The sequence below is a fragment of the Gouania willdenowi genome, chromosome 14 (assembly GCF_900634775.1).
Source record: "Gouania willdenowi chromosome 14, fGouWil2.1, whole genome shotgun sequence".
In the NCBI taxonomy this organism is placed as follows: domain Eukaryota; kingdom Metazoa; phylum Chordata; class Actinopteri; order Blenniiformes; family Gobiesocidae; genus Gouania; species Gouania willdenowi.
In genome coordinates this window covers 31,903,207-31,925,591 of record NC_041057.1, presented here as the reverse complement: position 1 = coordinate 31,925,591, position 22,385 = coordinate 31,903,207, and the positions used below count along the sequence as shown (strand labels likewise).

The window sequence follows — 22,385 nt, the reverse complement described above, 5'->3', positions numbered from 1 at the left end:
CATTTGATGTTGCTTTGGACTATAGTCATATAGTGATCATTAACCTGAACCCTTTTGTAGCCTTGAGTAAAATAATTACAGCTGTAAAGTGAATTTACAGCATGTAGTGATTTTAATGCAAACAGGTCATTAATACAATAAAATTTGGCTGACCCACCCCCCAACCAAGCTCCGGTATCCCTCATTAATCCATCTAACTGATCTTTACACACTATTCTGAGAAGCAAAAGCAGCGACTCCTAAAACAAGTATTTTTATACAAAATATGATACATACAGTATCGATATATGCAATACTGTAGTTTTCTATATTGCCAAAAACGTAAACTCGATACATCTTGAATCTCGACATATCGTCCAGCTCTAATTCCTACATTATAATACAGCCTAAATTAAACCATGAATGTCTATATGAAGCACATTTGTTTTTTGTTTAATATAATTACAGTTTATATACAAGTCATCAAATTGCATATTTACTGTGATTTCATGTTGCTTGTCTTTAAGTTGGATATTAACATTTTATTTTCATTATATATTTTCTTTTCATTTCTCATGCTCACTCATGTGGTTCTCTGGCATTCACTAATGACTTATTAGACACATTTGTTGAAGACTTTACATTCTTTAACACTTTTTGAAAGGAGTGTATAGTTGTGGCGCTTGTGATTTTTCATGGTGACTTACTTCGTTCCTTCCCCCATGGTAGACGCTAAAATCTCAGTGATTAATCTTACAGAACGTGTAACTGTGTCTCATCCTGCTGCTCTTTAGGAAGGTAAACTCTGTCTCATTTTCCAAGGTATTTACACAAGTTCTTTGTTTTTTCGCCGGAACATCTTCTTACATCCCTCCATCTCTCGTCTGAGTTGTTTCCGAGTTTGTTGCCGCTGTCGAAGCTAATCTCGCGAGAACTGCTCCCCAGGTCATTTCAGGTGGCAGTTCTCACAAGGCTTGTGACAGTGTTCAGTTTAGAGAGACAGAGGAATTTTTTTTAAATTTATTTATCTTTTAATTGTTTTTACATAAAAATATGGGATATTTAAGGGAAAATACTAATACAAGATGATGTTTGGGAAAAAGGGGTAAAATATGGGAGTTTCCCTGCCAAAACGGGATACTTGATAGATATGTTTATTCCACCTTTCTTTTTCTCTTTCTCATGGCCCGATCCATCAGGGATATCCTCGTTGTCCCCGTACGCCAGTCCGCCCTTCCTGTGGGCGCTGCAATCTATTGTGAGTAGTTTAGATTGAGTGGATTGTGAATGGAGATTTGTAGTATTAAGTCGCTAGTTAGCATAGTATAGATTGTTCTTTGGAGAGAATAGACTGGCCGTGTCTTAACTGCTGCAGGAGCCCCGCCCATAATTAAGGCTTCTTTTAAAATTCCCCCCTAGTAGCAGATCAGCAAAAAAATCTGGGTTTAGTTACACTTTAAGTATTTGTCACATACTGCATTGCTTGGATATTGTTGATGCCTTCCATACTTTGTCTGATTTATAACTGGAAATGCAAACTTGTTTGTTGTTCCGCCTAAAACCTGCGATCCACTTGTGCTCAAATTGGTCCGTATTTGGCCCTTGAGCTAAAATGTGTTTGATGCCCCTGAACTTCATGGACAGAAGAAACAGCTGGAAGAGCAAGGCAAAGACTGATGGACGGATCTTTGTGTTTATGCCCAAATGTGGGCGACACAAGGATATAGACAGTTGGGGGTGACATACTAAAGCTGCTCTGATGGCTCACTCAGGGGTGTGACTTACCTCTGTCAGAGGGGGAGGGCTGGACATCACTCAGGGGTGGGGCTGATGGTGCATTTACCTCCCCGGAAAACCCTGGGATGTTAGAGAGAGAGCTGAGAACTCTGTCAAAGCTGTTAGAAGCAGGTGTGGAGGAAGGGGCGGGGACAACTACAGCCGCGTCAGGGGATGAGACGGTGCCAGCTGTGTCTGCCAAAGCAGGGATGCTGGCAGCAATGCTATTGGCAAGGCTGTCCATAGAGGGGGGTGCAGGGGGGGGCGATGTGGCCTGGGGGGCTTGAGGGGCGGAGCCTCCAATTGCTGCCGCAATTCCTGCCAATGATGGGATGTTGGCTGCTATGATGTCCGTGACACTCGTCAATGTCGGGAAGTTTGGAGTGGACAGAGATTGACCTGCAATGAGAGTGACATCATCATCTACACCAGGGGTCACAACACGGTGCCCGGGGGCCCCAGGAAGCCCTCATGGATGATGTGAGGGGCCTTCAGGAGCTCTAGTCACCAATGAGATCCATCTAAAATCTGATTTACTTTCCAGGACAAACACATATGAGAGATGTAGTTAGTACGTATTAAAGTTAAACACTGCTGGAGTTTTGGTATTAAACACCTTGTGTTTTTAGAAACATAAGGTGAATTTTCTATAAAATTCAATGAAAACAATTACACATATTAGAAGAAATAAAGTGTTTAATGTTGAAACCTCAACATTTCCTACCTTTTTAAGTTAATGCTATTCTTCCTTAATTATCTTACCCTCTAGTTAAAGTGAAACCATTAAAATGTAGTATTTAAAAGGTGTTTTTCTAACTGGTAGCCATTTGGGGGTATACAGTACCTATGAAGTACCAGTTTCGGAAAGGTTGGTGACCCCTGATCTACACAAAGTCCACACACTTGACACTTGGGATCAAAAAAAGTATTTTTATGGCAATGTATTCTGATACGATGTCCCCCTGACACAAAATTAATTTTCAATGCTATTAGTATCGATTTCTCCCCAAAACATTTTGTGTTTTGGACTGATCGTAAATGCAGTTTACAGAGTGTTGACATTTCACTATTTCACTTTACAGTGTTCCTGTCGTAGACATAGTGACGGAGGTAAAGGAGGAACAAGTGGTTCACAATATCGGCTCATTCACACTCACTTTCACAAACCAAGGATAGAGCTGCATTGCAAGGTGCTAGTCGACCACTGGGAGCAACTGTTCAGAGTCTTGCTCAAGGACACTTCGACACATAAACATGTATAGCACTGGGATCAAACCTCCAACCTCCCGTTCTCTATCACCTGAGCTACAATAAAGAGACACTGAATCACACAGAGGTTGTGTTCATTCTGAAACTGTTACATTAATTAAGGTGAAATATGTAATTTGTTTGTTTTTACTTAGAACAACACTAAAAAATCTTTAGTGTGGACAATGCAGACTTCAAAGATTTTAGCCACTCTGTTATTACCAAAAATATTACTTTTTTTTTTTTTAAACAAGGTAGTAAATCAAAATTAAATGCACAATATAATTTATAGGATGTTTAAGATTCCTTCCATCCACTCTTTTCATTATATCCATGTCTTCGAAGACTGATTAAATTTATAGTCTTGGCTCCAATCTGGGCGGCCATCTTGGATTGTGTCGTCACCAGCATGTCATTGCGAGAAGTCACGCATGCGCAGAACGACCGGAATTAACATTAAGTGGAATTAAACGGTTACAAGATTGAGGAATAAACCAGACATCTAATTCGGAATTAAGTTTAATTTATAGTTACATTTGCATTCCGATGTAAGTGTTTACAGGGTCAGTTTAAAGATAATTACATTTTTATTCTGATTAAAATGTAAACTTGGCCAGTGTATGATTTTTAAATAATTTATTTGTGTAATGGTGCAGAAACTAAACAGTAGGTCTTCACCGGGTTTGCACACACTAACACTGTAGCTGCTATTATGGCGCATTCTTCAATGCTGACCTTCTCTAGAACTGTGATGTTTTGGGGCTGTTGTTGGGCAACACAAACATTCAACTCCCTCCACAGATTTTCTATTGGGTTGAGGTCACATCTGACATGACATTCTCCCAGTCCCCTCCTCTGGATCATCCAGATGGTCAATCCGCAAACTTTAGACGGGCCTGGTCATGTGCTGGTTTAAGCTGTGGGACCTTTCCGCCTCTACAGCTCACTGGTCTTGGCCATGGTGCCGGTTGTAGTCTGACTGTTTGAAGGTGTGGACAGGTGTCTTTTATACAGATGACGAGTTCAAACAGGTGCCATTACTACAGGCAACAAGTGGAGCATAGAAGAGCTTCTTAAAGCAGAAGTAACAGGTCTGTGAGAGCCAGAGTTATTTCTTGTTTGTTGGTGCCAGATACTTATTTTATGCAAGAATTTACAAATAAATACTTTAAAAATCATACAATGTGATTTCCTTTTCCCACATCCTGTCTCTTACATTTGACGTGTACCTATAATGAAAAGATCTCATCTTTTTAAGTGGGACCACTTCTGTGGCTGCCAAATACCTTTTTAGCCCCACTGTACATTTGAACAAATGAGAAGACAATCTTGGATGGAAATTTAGTACATTTTCAAGCTCTCACTTGTATTTCATGGTAATGAAAATTGTTTGTAGTTTTCTCAAATGTCCCTGTCTTGTTAGCTACTGTCCATTCTTCAAAGATGTTTAAATTACACATTTTCCATAATAAATTAATGCAGAAAAATTTACAGAAAATGTATACATTATAATATTCAGTAACATATATATATATATATATATATATATATATATATATATATATATATATATATATATATATATAATATGCGTGTTTGTGTTACCTTTATCACCGACCACTGGTGGGAGATTTTCACTGAGCATTTCATTGGATCTGAAAAGCAGAGGTTTTTTAATGACTGATTGCATTGTGGTTTCTGTTTTTATGCTAGTTTGTTTGTATGTGCCTGTTATTGTTTGTATGTGTTTCTTGTAATCATGTTTCAGGCAGATAAACCCGTTCTGTCCTCTGTTAGGATTGTCACAGTCACAGTTTGGATGAAACCGGTGCATCTTCTAAACAATGACTTTCACTATATTTTGCTATTATCTATTGTATCGTATTCCGTTCCATTGTCCTAAAAAGGAGGCTGAGTAGAAAGAGAGCTCACCTGTCCGTGGCGGCGTTGCTAAAGAATCGACCACGGGGCTTTGGCACTGGAGGCGGGGGTCGAGGTGGCGTAGCCATCTGTAGAAAGAGGACCTAATGATCTGATTGGATAACTAGCAGAAAGCAGGCTGCATGGACAGGTGTGACAATAGAGCGACCTCTCTAAACCAGACTGGCAGTCAGGAGGCAACACGCGGCACTCAGTTGAATTTTTTTACCACCCCAAAGTAAAAGTACAACATTATAGAGAAATAGAAAAAAAAAACTAAGAAATACACAAAATAACTCCAAAAAACATACAAATATGCAGAAATATACACAAAAGAACAAAAATACAAAAAATGAGTTAAATAACACACAAAATGACTTCATAAACACATAGAAGACAAAAAAAGACAAATCGAGGGGAAATAATGCACAAAATAAGTCAAAAACCAAACAAAACATGAACAAAAACGCACAAAATGAGACAAATGTACATAAAACAACAATAAAAACACAAAACCTTTGTTCTTTCCTGTATTATGCTCATATTGGTCAGTAGTCTAAATGCAGATCAGATCATAATATTTACGTTGCCACACTGTGATAAAATTGCCCACGTCTGATTTACACAATGACTACCGGTACTAGCTAGTGAGTGTCTGCCTGTCCATCGGTTTTCTTTCCTTCTGTCTCTCTTTTTTTCTGTCTGTCTCTCTTTCTGTCTGTCATTCTGTCCATCTGTCCCTCCATCTGAAATGTCAAACATTAACTTGTAACTAAACGGTTTGTGTACCTTACCTTGTGTCGTTCTACTCAGAGTACCTCAGCTAATCCAACTGAACGCACCTGTTTGTGTGTGTGTGTGTGTTATTTGTGTGTCAGACTGTGTGACTCAGTTTCACAGTTTGTTTTCCACACTCATGCACTGTGCAGCGTCACACCCACTTGCTAAGGTGTGTGTTAATGCGTGCGTGCGAGCGAGCTTGATTCACACAGTTTTTGTGCAGTGAAATCTGATCAGACCGGTTTTACTCTCTGCAGGAATGTTTGTGTGTGTGTTCAGTCTTTAGTCGTTGCTTCAGAAAAGCTTCATCAACCAATCACAACTCACAGATCATATCAGCTGGCTGGATGACGTAATGCTTATACATATATACTGCTCAGTCACGCATGCACGCGCACACCTCCCCCTCCTCCCCCCTCTGGTTATCGTCACATTTAAGGCTTAATCCTCTTATAATCCTCAATCATTAGTACCACATTTCACCCTTGGAGTCAATCTGACCCCAGGGATATTTGCTTCCAGAAAATGATTTTCAGAAAATTGTTGACCAAGTTTTTGTGTCATACACTTTGTTTATTTGTTGAATACATGAATAAGGGAGAGGTAAGTCTTGGCCTCCCTGCTAAGGATGCTGCCCCTGCTCCCCGGCAATGGATAAGCAAGAAAATGGATGAGAAAATAAGCCCTTGATAATGAAACCTTGACCTGTTCTCTAGCTCCACCATCAGGACAAACTTTTAAATTACAATTAATTTATCTTGAATAGTTTTCATCCAAATCTTCTCAAATTTACTGACAACAGTATAACAATAGTATGAACCTTATTGGTTGTGGTGATGATATGACCTTTCCTGTAGTACCACCATCAGGTCAAACTTTCAGTTTCAGAGTTAGTGTGTCTGCAAATTATTTCATCCAATTCTTTTCAAATCTGGGGTGCACATTCATTACTCTCACACAATGAACCATATTGATTGATGTTGTTGACACTCATTTCCTCTCAAACATATTTTTTACTAGTTTAGATGAGAATGCCTTTTCACTGTGAAAGAGCTGTTCCAAAACCTCATTGACAGTAACACACATTCACAGATTTTACACAGAAACAATATGTGCAACACCGAACTTGCTGCTTTTTCTCTCCTACAGATAATATTTATCCACTGACTTTGTTCATTTTGGCTCTGAACCCTGTCATCTTGTCCAGTGTGGATTGGAGACACAGCATGCTCGGAGCATGTTTAAGTTAGCACTGTCCGAGTGTCCGTGCTAGCTTTCCTTGCTAGCTGCTACATGTTTAGGATTGAGGTGCTACTGGGGGCTACAAAGCTCCAGTGATTTGCAGACACTTTCTTGCAAAATTTGCACACAACTGGGCAGACAGCGCCATCCCAGCGCAAGACGCCAGTACCCCCTCACCGCACCCCAGGCAAACCCACATCGGAGATCAGAAATCACCCCCAAGACTACCAGGAGATGAGGCCAATACCCAGCCGCAAGGAATGACCACACACCGCAAGACGATACCGCACAGAGAGTCCCCAACTGAATCCCCAAGTTCCCCCCTGAAGGCCCACGCCTGACGGCACCATCCAGATTTACTTAAACTCTGCACAGTGGCCCAACCAACCACAGTGGGGCCAGGGACAGGCCTGAATGTGTGAACCCACCCACCACCCTGTTATAGTGCCTCTCTATTCACTAACCAGGAGGGGGTGGTAACATCATGCTTTGGGGCTGTTTCTCTGCAAAGGACCAGGACGACTGGTCTTCCATTTTCTAATAATTGCTCCAACAATTGATTTCTTCACACCAAGCTGCTTACCAATTGCAGATTCAGTCTTCCCAGCCTGGTGCAGGTCTACAATTATGTTTCTGGTGTCCTTTGACAGCTCTTTGGTCTTGGCCATAGAGGAGTTTGGAGTGTGACTGTTTGAGGTTGTGGACAGGTGTCTTTTATACTGAAAACCAGTTCAAACAGGTTCCATTAATACAGATAACAAGTGGAGGACAGAGGAGCCTCTTAAAGAAGAAGTTACAGGTCTGTGAGAGACAGAAATGTTGCTTGTTTGTAGGTGACCAAATACTTATTTTACTGAGGGATTTACCAATTAATTCATTAAAAATCATACAATGTGATTTTCTGGATTTGTTTTTTCTCATTTTGTCTCTCATTATTGACGTATATCTATGATGAAAATTACAGGTCCCAGAGAACTTGCACAATTGGTGGCTGACTAAATACTTTTTTGCCCAACTGTACCTCTTACAAAGTGGTCGCTACAGACATGGGCATCAGCAGCCTCTGCTCCTCCAGACCGCAGACAGGTTTAAAATCCACTTTTTACGGCGTCGTTCTGTGAGCTTTTTACATTTCTCACCTTTGTGAACGACAATCTTCGGTACTCTATAAAATCTCTTTTCCTTTTTTCAGTTAGAACGATTGGAGCAACCGTAAACTCCACAAAACGCATTTTGATGATTTCAGATGGCAGATTCCCAAGCTACTTCACTTCCTGCCCTCCATTTGAATTTTGCGCTGTCGCTTTGTTGCGATGCAGCAATGTGAGTGACGTCACGTGAATCAACAGAGCAGGCCATAGACATACACACATTCTATTGGCTGATCCTAACAACAGCTCTGGGGTGCGTTCAATAGCACAAATGTTAAACAATTACACCACAGTATATTATATCTATGTAGCAGACTCCTGTCTGCATACAGGATTTATTTTACTCTCCAACGGAATCTATTTCCAATGTGTAAGTCATGTTTATGAAAGATACCACGGCACACTTTTTGACCACTTGGTCAGGAAGAGTTTCCCCCTTTTTCCCTCTCAAACAGAGACAAAGGAGCTGAGTACAGGAATTTACGACTGTTTGTTCTTCTCCACTCCTCCTTTGTGTTCTACTGTTCTCCAAGAATTAACAATGAAACATCCTAAAAGCAGACACAAATGTTTGATAAAAGTTTGAAATGTATTTTTCTGTGCGGCCACTAACTCTCTTTATTCACAGGAAGTGTTCCTAAAGAATATCTCTCATTAACTTTGCATAAGGTATATCATGTTTGGTGCCAGAATAACCAGGAAAATATGATCTCTGCTCCAAAAGGTTTCTCATTATCACACATACATGATAGCCACAACCCACAAAACATCCAAAGCACTCTAATTGGCTACCGAAAACACGTCGACCAATACAATTGCTTAGACCGCAAAATTCAAAAATTGGATTTCGGTGGTGCTGCCGACCCCACTGCAGTGTACGTTTTTCTCGTTTGTCAACTTTTGTTTTCTTTGTAACCTCAGTGTTTTCTTTCATTAGACCTTTTAAACAAACTTGGACGTCCCAGAGAAGAAAAACCTCCTGTTCCAACTGCAAGAGCTGAAACCTTGAACCAACACAAGAACAAAGGCCTGCATGATCTGAGCTGAGTCTGAAGGCCACAAGTCAGAACCAGTGGAAACCTGCTGACTAAACAAGCTGTAAAACACGCTGAACAAGGAACAGGGCCATCGGTCCTATCACAAGCCAGAACCCTCAGACTTTTCTTTAACAAGCCGTCTGCCACAAGAGGGACCACCGACCAATCAGAACCGAGGTACTCTGGATCTGTAATCACACACACACACACACACACACACACACACACACACACACACACACACACACACACACACACACACACACACACACACACACACACACACACACACACACACGCGCACACACACACACACACGCGCACACACACACACACACACACACACACGCGCACACACACACACACGCGCACACACACACACACACACACACACACACCTACGCACATCTCATTATCACCCCCGCTACCGGGAGCGCCATCTCCAAACAAACAGAACATAATGACCTCCTCCCTGTTGTTTCTTTCTTATCTGTCGGGGGGTAGGACGGTTAAACGGTGTAGAAATGTGTGCGTGAATAACTTTTTAGCCAGTCTTGCTTTTTTCGTCTGGCCGGAGCCTTTTGATCATGCTTGTGGTGGCTGCCTTTCATTCTTACAGGATGGAAGCTTCTTTATACTCTTTTTCATTTAGTTTTATAATAAATCTTTTTTTTTATAAAATCATCACGCTTCGACTGGACTCCATCATTCAACCAAAGCAATAAATCAAGTCTCCAAATGAGGTCAACCGCAAATTTGCCGTGACACCTTTTCACTGCTTGCGACGACTTGGTGTTAAAACACAACGTACAGGTCTACTGGAAAAAGGTCAAGCGCCACTGAAAGGTCCCCGGTTTAGATCTGGACCTCAACGAGAAAGCTGATGCCCTCGCCAAACAGGGGGGCGCTATCAGGAACACCCTGGTCCTTTGACCCACTCCAGTTTCAATGAATGCTCTCGTGTCGCTGTCGAGACCGAAACCCAATGTCCTTGCAAATCACTGCATCGGTAAACCCCGTTTTCATCAACAATGAGCAGGCCAAGACCCCACAATCTCTTTCATGATTTGCCTCATGGGGGATAATACACCAGACAATCCCTAAATGAGCTCTGCAACAAATCGCATACTGGCCACACATGAAAAAGGATAACAGATTACATAAAAGGATGTCTCGCCTGTTGTCAGTTCCAACCATCAAACCCAATAAACTGAGTGCCTTTACAAAAAAGAGGCATCACTATTCCTTGGTCCGACTTCCAAATCGATTGTGTCGGACCCTTAACCAAGTCCACCAGAGGAAACAAATGTTTCCTCACAGTGACATGCGCGTTCATGAAATGGTTTGAGTGTCTACCTGCACCAAAATATACTGCAATGATAACAGCATTTCTGCTAGTCACCCACGTCTTTTCAAGGTTCGGCTTACCGACCTGCATCAGCTCTGACAGAGGAACTCATTTCACCGCTGATACGATGAAACAACTCTGGCAGATCCTTGGGGTCAAAGCTAAGCTAGAGAGGACAACACTGACTACAGATGGACGTTCAGAAGAAATCAAGAATGTTTGACCAGAGAGACATGTAAACCCATGTAAATTTGCGATGGTAAAACAGGGGACGGGACCCGGATAAGCAAACTGCTTCTCTCGTCTCCTTTTTCGGCATGTACAAAAAAGAAAAAAAAAAAAAAAAAAAAAAAAAAAAGTGAATGTAACCATGTCGGAAATAAACTGAATAAATAAATAAATAAATAAATAAATAACTTTCACATTAGCTACCACCCTCAGTCCTATGGACAGGTGAAATGGTCCAACTGCACGGTAGTAGAAATATTAAAGAAATATGTTTCTGCCAACCAAAAAGGACTGGGATGTCAAACTTGCCCTCATCCTAATGGCATTCAGGGCAACGCCCAACAAATCATCCGGCGTCCCACCTTTTGAAATGATGACGGGCAGACAAATGACTACCCACACACCTCCTGTACCAACCTGGACAAGCTAACATCGCTACTGCCTGCACCACTCACCAATACATGACTGATCTTGAGAACCACCTCCAAGCTAATAAATCAGGGGAATTAGAGATTGCCATTTAACCTTTTATTTTTCATAATTTAATAATAACAAGAACAATGTGGTGATTAAATCATGATGAAATGCATTTCTGAGCTAATAAAAGTGAGAGTTATATGTAATAAAGTGAATCACTTTTCTAAACTAATCTAGATTAAATATTGGCTCCAAAGGTAAAGTACATGTTCGAATAAAGAGATAAAAAATGAAAGCTCCTAAAAACACAGAGGGAAGACGTACAGTGTAAGACTGACAAACGTAAATGTTGTGGATTGTGAGTGAAGCATATTGTAAGTGGAGTGTAGGTAAAAGGATGTATTGAAATTATGTGAGTGACGGCTCTGCTTTTCCATTGTTCGCTGGTCTGTACCTGGAGGCGTTCTGGGTTTGCAGGAACAAGGTTTGTGTGGCAGGAGCTACGCTGGCATGATGCAGTTGAGTTCTGTTTTGTGACGTGGGCTGTGTCTGGGGTAGACCAGGTGTACATTAGCTATTGGATAGGGGTTTTGTAGTGGATGAAATCTCATCCCGCGTGACTTTGCCCTAGGAAGAGGGATGCTCCAAACCTCCTCATAACACTCTGTATTCCTTTGATGTTTGCTGTCTAATGTGGCTGTAATAAAATTTAAGTGTAATGCTAAGAAATTTCCTGATCTTTTTCTTGTGGAAAAAGTGTTTTCATAGCGCTTTTGCAACACATTTCAATATTGAATAGTCTAAAATACCTCCTCCTGACAGCGTAAAATCTTTATAGCGATACTTGAGTGTTTTTTCAACTTTCAGGTGTTTCCATCACCAGTTTATAATAACTATCCATCTGTAGCAGACTGCTGAGCAGGTAAGGGTTGAAGACATGTTCTCTGGCTCTTTATTCCCAGTATTTATACTGACTTCTTTTAGCTCGGCTCGGCTCTACGGGAGTGTGCTAGCTCTCCAATTCAAGGACTACAATCAATCACACAGTCATTCCCTGAATCACCTCCCCCCTGCCCTGATCCTCTTTACCTGCTAACACACGCACAAACATCCCACCATTATACCGTTTATTACCATTTTTGGCCACACTTGATGTTTTTCAGGGTCTTGTCTTTTGGTGGGGTATGTATACGATACAAGCGGTGGATCACATGTGGATCGCACAATACCCTGATTATAACCGTGTACGTCACATTTCTCCTGCTTGCATTTCACTTGTGAATACGTGTTGTTTGAGGAGTCATTAATGGCATAATGTGGGCTAAGATTGTTGATTTAAGGAGTTTTAAGGAGTGAAAAAGCTTTACAACACATTGAGGGATTACGTTGGGTGGAGTGACTTTGGCCAATTATTAAATTGGTTGGATTGTATAACCATTATAACTAAAGCACACATTAAATAGAGAGCTGGTCAACAGGTCTTTAATCTCTCCGTATCTGAACGAAAGTAATTGTCAAGCATGACGTCTGCAATAATTCACATAATTTTTTGTGTACTGAATGTGTGTCTGATAAACTCTTCTGGTAATTCATTAATAATTTTCCAACTGTCAGAACTATACTTAAGGCTGGTTTAACAACTGAAATGCACAGACAGAGAAGAGAGATGGCTTTGCTTCTTCCATTAGTGCTGCTCAGTATCTGCTGCATCTCAGCAGCTGTACCCCAAGCTGAGTCTGAGAATAAAACCATTTCAACCAAACCTGCAGGAGACGAACCTCCAAGTGTCCTGAACCAACAGCAGAACTTTGTCCCTGACATCAACACTGTGCTGAGAGACATCAGCGTCCAGCTGGCTAAACATGAGGTGGAGGTGAAGCACCTGCAAAGACAGAATGAAGGTAATGTGATGCACATTTCTGAGCATTAGAACATCGTGGAACACATTGAAAACATAGATTTATACCAGGGTGGACTGGGACAAAAATTCAGCCATAGCATTATGTGTCCAGACCTGTCCACTACTTTATCAGAGACACTGTTTTGCAAAGCCAAATTACTCCAAAATAACGAATGCACACTGGTATTTGGAATCCTTTGACAAAGTTTCAGCTCGAACTCATACCGTTTCGGGGAGATATTCACTCCACACACACACGGACGCACACACGCACACAGACCTTTCTTGCTTTTATTCGTTGATGTTATAAACTTTCTTTTTTTCATACCTTGTCTGCACATGCTGTCGAAGGTGAAGTGCAATGTTTTCATGCCAGCTCTTCATGTTTTATTATTGTAACTGAATAAATGCATTTTATTTTAATTGCATTATTGTGGCCATCACCAGCTCTCCATAAGGAAGGGAAAGAAAAAACTTCAAGGAAGAGTTTAATTTGGAGAGTACAGTGTTACACCTGTTGAGGGGGAAAGGAACAGGGGAGAGAGTCAGGGTAGGACAATGTAAGGGGTGGGTAAGGGTCGACTATTTTAAGATGAGAATGCAATGTGGTGTTACAGTTATGTTATAAACATCTTAAAGCAGACTGTGAAACAGAAACAAATACACTGTTTATTCAAATAAGCTGCATTTGACCTTCATAGGGTGGAATTATCTCACACGTTCTCAACATTGACTTTATATTTTAGAACAATCAACCACACTGAAAGAACTGGAACTGCAAAAATGTGAGTTGAAAAATCTTCAACAACAACACAAACAACAACAACAACAACTACAACAGCAGCAACAACAAGACACACAACAACAACAGCAACTTAATCATCAACAACAACAAATCCAAAGTAAGTATAACATTTGCAATGACAGAACTGTTGAAGTGTTTCACCTGAATGGATCTGATAAATATTTGATACAAAACAATGTTCTATTCATAACTTCTCATATGTATTAGAAAAAAAAAAATCAATATGTTTGGCTGCTAAAAATTCACTTTAAATAAGGAAATATGAAAGGTTTCAATTATTGTAAATTTCCCAAAAGTGAAAGTAAACCCCATAACGCAATATGCACAACTGTAACATCACACCTTAAAATAGTTGACTCCTCCCCACCCCTTCCATTATCCTACCCTTCCATTATCATCCTTCCTTAGGGAGGGCTGACAATGGTCACATTTATGCAATAAAATAAAGTCATGTATTTAGTTGCAATAATTAAACATGCATAGCTGTCATGAAAACATTGCACTACATATAGTGTTGACCTTCAACAGCATGTGCAGACAAGGTAGGAAATAAAATAGTACATTTCCATAAAAATAACTTTAAACTTTGTTGTAAATTCAAATAAACGAGAGTGATGAAGTCATTTAAAACATTGAACATTTTGTATTTAATGTGTTTACAGTTTCAAACTCTGATTTAAACCAACAGGCAGGGTTGGGGTCAATTATAAATATAATCACATACTTGATAGTTAATTACAATTATGGCATAATTATAATTGTATTTGTAATTGTAAAAAAACTGTTGCTGTCGTAATCGTAATTAAATTCAGAGAATTGACTTTGTAATTTCCCAGGAAATTCTATTAAAAAAAAAAAATCAATTTTAATTCAACCGAAAACTGGGGAACCATGTTACAGTTCTATGTACAGTTCTACACATATGTAGTTAATTATTAAAATGTGTTTCAGCTGTCCCACATTTTACCATTTAAAAAGAAATTTAAATCGAGGGGTATAGTGACACAAAATAAGGCTCAGACACCCACACCAAATATATTTAAAGCCTATATTTTCATTGATTCTGAAGCCTAACAATAAAACTAATAGATAGGAAATAAAATAGATGTTTTTTTTACAGCTGATTTAGGACCAGTTATCATAAGAGATGCTAACAGACAGCTAACACAAGAGGAATGTTAACTTTTATTAGGTTATTTATTTTGGGCTCAGTTATTGTGATTAATTTTAATTTAACTTTAGTAATTGCAAACATAATTGTAATTGACTTTCTGAGGATAAAAATAATTGTAATTTAATTGTAATTGGTAAAAAAATGCTGGTCACTGTAATTGTAATTTAATTTTAATTGAACATGAGTAAAAACATAATTGTAACTGAAAAATGTAATGTAGCCCAAACCTGCCAACAGGATATATTTTACAGCTGCAGATTTGCTCTAATATTGAACCAAGAGAAGTTTCTCGCCCACTCATCAGTTTTAGCAGCAGCCACCACTGGTTTAAGGTCCCATTAAAGACTCTCCTGATGTTCAGTTGAAAAAGTGAAAAAGTTTTTTAGAAAGGTTGAAGTGATGAAGAATACTTGTATGAAAAACAGTGTTGTTTTCTTTCAATAGAGAATAAGTGTAAAGGTTTTTCTTTCAGCACAGGCAGCAGAGCTGGTCACCATTAAAACCAAAGCAAACATCACTGAAAAGCAGGTGGAAGCTCTGAGGAAAGACAGAGAAGGTTTGTGATTTTATCTCAGTACCACATCAGTCCTGTTCCTGGACCATCAGCTGCTGTAAAAGGGCTTTTCTCTCTTACAGTGAGGCAGGTTGTCTTCTCCACCTCCCTGCTGGCTTCTGGATCAGGAGACATTGGACCGTTTAACACAGACACAAACCTGATCTTCAGATATGTGTTTGAAAATATTGGAAACGCCTATAACCCACAGACAGGTATGAACATCACTGGTTCAATGAATATCAAGATGATAAGATGAATGTATTCATTGACCAAGCTGTTCTACAGGGCTCTTTACTGCACCAGTGAGGGGGGTCTATCACTTTGAGTTCAACATTTATGGAACATCTCCATATTCCTCGGGGGCTGCGCTGATGAAGAACGGACAGCACATTTGTCTTGCATATGAGAGTCAGCCTTCTGGTGGATCAGCATCTTCTAATGGTGTTACGCTGCTGCTGGAGGTTGGAGATGTTGTGTTTTTGCGACTGTGGGTGAACAGCATGATACGAGATAATAATAATCACTTCAACACCTTCAGTGGTCACCTGCTTTTCACAATGTGAGAAACAAACATTCTTTAACTGTTTGAGTTCTGTGCTCAGTGAGAATAAGTGAAGGTGACCATAAATTATTTTTATCAATGAAACTGCAAATATTTTGTTTCATGATTTGGTTTTGATCTTAAAACGTAGAGGAATAACACTGACTAATAAAGTATTGCAACAGCTGTAATTTAGTTGTTTTTATTAGACTTTTCAAATCTCACCTTTTTTTAATATATTGTATACATTTCTATCAAATGTGTGACTTTTGTAAACTCTTGATATTAAACTAGTAACTGGATGAAAATGAAGTAGATGTGTGTGACTCTTCAGGCCTGACTTTTAGCACCAACCAGGTAAAGAAACATGGAATGAAGACAGAGACGGAGGTAGACTAAAGTGATTTATTGCCAACATTTTGGTTGTAATGTTGTTTATGTTTTGTGCCAAAATGCCTCAAGTTATTCATATTGGCATTAATTAATAGTTATTTCACAGATAATTGATGTCCTGCCATTTCTGTTCAGTTATATCGGGATGGTAACGAAACCTGTAAATTTTTGTGGCAAATTGTCTTATTTCCAGATAGATTGTAGCTTTAGAATTGTTTTGATGACATTTATATTGAAAAATGTACTCTTAACTTTCTTAATATTCATTAGGTTTATGTAAACAATTTGTATTTTTTCCCCTTACAACGGATATTCTTCTGTTGTTGTTATGACAACCGATGGACGCCATAAACGGCAGAGCAAAAGTACGAGTTGATGTTTTTGTTAAAATCTTTCCTGTTTTCATTTCCTAACCGTGGTTGGGGAAACAGACGCTATGAGACTGTGGCCAACCAATCGAGCCCTTAGCAGCCTGAAAGAAATAAATACAATGATGCATACATATGTAAAATTGTAAGCCTTTATTCTCAGGTCAGTCAGGGTAGGCAAGGTAGGCAGTGCCTAGCCCAAGGGTAAATTGATCATTTGAAAATTTGTTTTAATTATAATATATAATTTTAATTTATTTTTCAATTTTCGATAGCCTACAGTACCTACAAGTTTGAAAGTGTCCGCATTCTGTGCTTTCCAAAGCCCAATCAGACTGTAGATTTTGTAAGAACATAATTAAAACACTTCGGGCTGAAGAAGTGTGAGAAACGTAACTTCCTGTTTACAACAGACGTGGTGAGTTCACTTTGCACCAAGCGACAAGTCGACAAGTCCGGTGTTCTGCATGTATGGCGTCCGTAAACACAATAACACAATCACATATTAACATTTTAGACACTTGTACAACGTGAATAAAAGCTATCCGGCGTCGTCAAGGGCAGCTTAGCACCCTGGTCATCTAACACATCTGCCGTTGCTGCAGCCACTAGCTACGCTCAGGGAAGTCTGTCGCCAGTTAAAATTGTTGCCACTTAAACTACAACAACCGCTGTTCTGAGTTGATGTCATTTTCTCTGTGTTTCCAACACAAACAACGTATGCGCTGCCGTGTCATGAGATATATCTTCTTATGAATAATGGAATAATTGTTTAAGTTTCTTTAATTGTGTTTTACGATTTTGATTTTGTTAGATTAACACTTGCCATCAGAAACGTATGAAATTGTATCCTAGTCCTCACCGGACGTCACTGGTGATTTGATTATATCCGCCCAGGTTATTCTTTTTCTCCATCTATAAAATGACCACCGGTGCTTCGCGGTTCCCAGGTCCCATATTTCCACACCAAACTGAAAGGCTAATCTTTACGATTAACCAGCTCAACGGTGACCAGGGAGGCATAGTGGACTGATGTCACGTACTGAGATTATAACCCTTAGACTAACATAATCTAATAAACAAAGAAAACACGTGTCCATTCACTTTGAAAATAAACAAAACATTTTTTAGCAAAAATTAATTTTCCGGTAGTGCGCATGTGCATATACAATCTCAGTACGATGCGCACTCGGTAAGTATGCTGTTAGACTAATAGTATGCAGAAATAACGGGTGGGGATTTTTATGTTTTTGTAATGCAGATGTTTGGCCTGTTTATCTAAGACCTGGCAACGAGACGCACATGTGCACTTGAGTGGGCTACCATATACGCTCCAACAAAATGCAGGATGAAATACATAACAAAAACTGCTATAAAACAACCATAAATGATGTGCATATAAAGCACAAAACAGCTGCTCCAAAATTAAAACTTACATTTTTCAGCCTTTGCACAGTAATGGAAAGTACGCTGTGGGTATTCCAGGTGCACATTCTGCTTTTGAAAATGCTTATAAAAATAATGGTGGAAAAATAAATTCACAGCATTTTTCTCAGCTACACAATGCTAAACATATCAGGCTAACGAGCTGCTGTTAGCAGTGACTCAGCAGTTGTGACAGGCTGCTTATTTACAACAACATACCGTGCAATAGTTTGGCTGACCTGTCCCTGGATAACAGTCACAGTCCGTTAAAATCCATATGCTGTTGTTTCAGTGCAGAGGCTTCCATCACACCCACCATCGCAGCGTTAGCTTAGCTTCACCGCTGCATCTTTTGGAGACAGCTGAGTAGAATAATACGTGTATTTCCACTCTGAGAAGCTCGTCCTGCTCTCGCATTGACTCACCATGATTGGCGCACGTGATGTAAACAGAAACAGAGATGTATTGTTTTTACATGTTCAAAAATAAATAAAAAGCTTATCACAGTGTTTCTCTCAGTAGTGATAACAAACATGATCAGATTGCAGATTTAGCATGTCAACCTATGCCTCAGTTAAAAGGAATATATCATCAGGTTCACTCTGATTGAACGTACAAAGGGAAGAGGAACAGTTTACCGTGTTCTTTTAATGATTTCTATCCATTTTTCCATGTTTTCATTCTCTATGAATGTTGGATTCATTTGGTCCTTGAGGTGTGCAGCTTCTTCCAGACTTGTATTAATCTTCTGCAACTTTCATATTTTTCTTCCTTCCTCATCGTTCATGAAATGGGAAAATAATTTTCTTTTTAAGTTAAAAACCATACACGTCGATGCCTATTTATGGTGAAAAAGGAATAGCGGTGCGTATTTCTGCCCTGCTTAAGCGCTTAATAATTCTTCGGGGTCTGTAACGCTATCATGCTGACTAGCAAATGGTGTGATTTGGCAGAGAAAAAAACCTTTGGATGTGCTGTGTATGAACCACAGACATGACTCAGACACGGCACGGTGAGGGTTAAAATGTGAACTACAGATGGTTCTACAATCTCCGTGGTTTGGGAGATCATTGTCATGTTTCAATCCTTAACAATCTAATATCGTCAGATCTAACATCCTTATACAAATGTGAGTAAGAGAGAGAGAGACACAAACTGTTAGTTTTTTAGACGAGTAAACTAACACTATAACACACACACAGCAATATAAACAGTGAACAAAATTGGGTAGTTATATACCATCTCAGACGCCGTCTGTCTTTCCTTTCTGAAAGCATGTCGACGAGTTGGTGCGTGTTGTTTGAGGTGTCGTTAGAGACGGCTCGTCAAGCCCCGCCTTACGTTGCTTCTTATGGTTTATTATTGTGTGATGCCTGCCGTGGTTGGTTAGATTTAGGCACAAGGAGACATGAATTGGTCTGGGATTGGTTATTTCCTCAGTCAATCAGAGTTACTCGAGCTACGGCAAGCCGCGAGGACCAAAGTTCATTATCATGAGAAAAATGTATGGAGTATTGAATGGGGAAATATAAGCGTGAGAAATGTCAAGTGTGGCGTGTGGTGTGAGAATGTGTCAAATTGCGTGACTCACACTCAAAGGGTGAGGCTTGGCAGCTCTGCCATGACTAAGCAACAATACAACCCATAAACCATGACAAAGCAACAATACAACTCTGTTAATCTGGCAACACAACAGCCCTCAAACCATGACTCGACAACACAGCTCTCAAACCACGACACTGTAACCCTCAAACCACAACATGGCCATCAAACTACGACACGGCAACAACACGGCCCTCGAACTATGACATGGCAACAATACTTCCTTCAAATCATGATTAAGCAACAAAAAAGGCCTGAAACTACAACAGACCAATAAAACAGCCATCAAAGCATTACATAGCAAAAACAGTCATCACAGCGAGACTTAGCTAAAAAATAGACATTAAAGCATGACAGCGAAAACAATTGGGTGGACTGTGTTTAAACCAAAACTCAGCATATGGTTGAGTTATGTTGCCAAGTCATTAACTCAGAGTGCCATTCACGTCTATAGACGTTGCGTGTGTGGAGAATGATGGGGGAGAGACTTGAAAAACATTCAACTCTGACCTAGATAGCAAAATAATAATAATTTTGCCATACAAAGCCTGGTCTCAGTGTAGTTTCATAGAAGGAAACCAAAGTTGAAAAAAAAATTGCTTCAAAGTCACTAATAGGTTTTTTCAGAAAAACAGTTTTTCTCAGCTTTTTGTCACAAACAAAATCTTCTATGGGTCTTTAGAAATCAGTCAAAATGCTCTCAAGCACTGAGGAGGTAGAAATCCATCCTAAGCTGTGATGTATGAACAAACATCTTAATTTGTGTAGCATGGGGTTGTTGTAGTGCAGCTTTAAACAGCTAAACCTGGAGTGTCAAACATCAGAGGAAAAAAGAGTGATGTGAGCAGCTTGTTTAAATAAGGAACCTAATCAAGGTGATGAGTTTCATCTGTGACAGGAGGGGAGGAGGCGGAGTCATCTACTCACTCAAGGGGGTATGCTACGAATCTAGATTGGATTAAGCGCCGTTAGCTGGCTTGAACTAATCAAACATTCCTTTCAAGACATGTGCTGGACATAATGTGCTAAATTTTCTTTCTCTTTTTTTTTTTAACATGTCTACTGTGGCTGTGATCTTGCGTTCATACAGATCAGTGAAATATATTTATATTTTATATTATCTACAGGACTGAGGCTCTCAGAATTACCTCAGAATAAATGAAATAATTAATTAATTTATCAGTGTGAAAGCGCCCGATTTACGCAAGTGTTATCAGTGGACTTATTTTATTTATTTTATTTGCAGTTCATCAGATATAAATCTTATTTTTCTGATAGGATGTCATCGGTTAATTAAAGGATTGCATCTCTCTCCTGTCAATGTCTTTTTTTTTTTTTTTTTACAGTCTATGATTTAAATCTTGCTCTGTTTTTGTAATATTTGGATATTTACTGGAGTGTTACTGTACTGTTTACGGCTCGGGGTCAGTGTGTGTTTTGGTTATTGGATTTTACGTTCAGAAAAGATGTTAAAAAACCATAAAATTAATGGTTTGTTGATTTTTAATTATTGTTTGAATTTTTCTTTATCAGGGTTGACAAGGGATAAACAAAACTTTTATTTCAAATAAAATTTTTCAATTACAAAAATCCAATAACTTCTTGTACAAGTGTCTGTCATAATCTCCAAATTTTATGTTGACTTATTTGTGTATTTATATTTTATTCCATCAGTCATGTGACTTTAAGCATTGCTCCTTTTTAGTTCTGTCCATCTCTGTCATGCAGCGCTCGCCCTAATTTACTTGTAATATCACACAAACAAAAATAATTCACAATTAATATTTTAATTTTAGAAAATAAAATGTACTCACCAAACTTACCAAATTTTAATGTATTTTAATCACTTTTTCTTGCCATATTTTAATTCCTTTTAATTATTTTTGCTACATTACTCCCATTTCTGCCTTTTTTTTAAAAAAAAAATCAAATTTCAAAGCCTTTTCTGCACATTTTCAGCACTTATAAACCCTTCACACCTTTTTTCCACTTATTGTCACATATGTTGACCCATTATTGTCAATTTTAACCTCTTTTCTCCATATTTCATGCTTATTTTTATGCCAAATTAAACATATTTATGATTTGTCATGCCCTTTATTTGCCGGTTTAAACTAATTTTTCCCATATTCACATTGTAAACCCCTTTTCCCATTTTTTCTGTCTGTTTTCTGCCACTATAATTTGCAATTTTAACCATTGTCTGTGGTTTTTAAAATCCCATTCCTTTTCCACCATTTTTGGTCACTTTTAACCCATTTTCTTTCTGATTAAAACAATGATTTACATCTTTAAGATGACGAGACACTATGGTGCAAGTACATTACTTAATTTAACTCTTTGCATAGAGCAGGGGTTCTCAACCTTGGGGACCCCATTTATGGTCACAAGATACTGGTCGCCAGGTACCTTCAAAAGACATTTCGACCACTTTTAAACCTAATGTCACATATGTTGACCCATTATTGTCACTTTTAACCTCTTTTCTCAATATT

At 39.1% G+C, this 22,385-nt stretch overlaps 1 protein-coding gene across 6 annotated transcripts in view; it reads right to left on the bottom strand.

The window, feature by feature from the left end:
• Window positions 1-22,385, bottom strand: part of LOC114475474 (arf-GAP with Rho-GAP domain, ANK repeat and PH domain-containing protein 1) — a 52,014-nt gene that overhangs the window by 18,047 nt on the left and 11,582 nt on the right. The window contains exons 2-5 of one of the 6 annotated variants that reach the window (XM_028466311.1): window positions 12,890-13,008; window positions 4,936-5,012; window positions 4,609-4,658; window positions 1,765-2,154 (exon numbers count right to left, since the gene is read on the bottom strand). In XM_028466311.1, the coding sequence (XP_028322112.1) occupies window positions 1,765-2,154; window positions 4,609-4,658; window positions 4,936-5,012 (517 nt within the window). In that variant the 5' untranslated portion in view covers window positions 12,890-13,008. Of the gene's footprint in view, window positions 1-1,764; window positions 2,155-4,608; window positions 4,659-4,935; window positions 5,013-5,717; window positions 5,885-12,889; window positions 13,009-22,385 lie in introns of those variants that run through there. The other 5 variants (XM_028466312.1, XM_028466309.1, XM_028466313.1 and 2 more) reach the window with 5 other exon arrangements.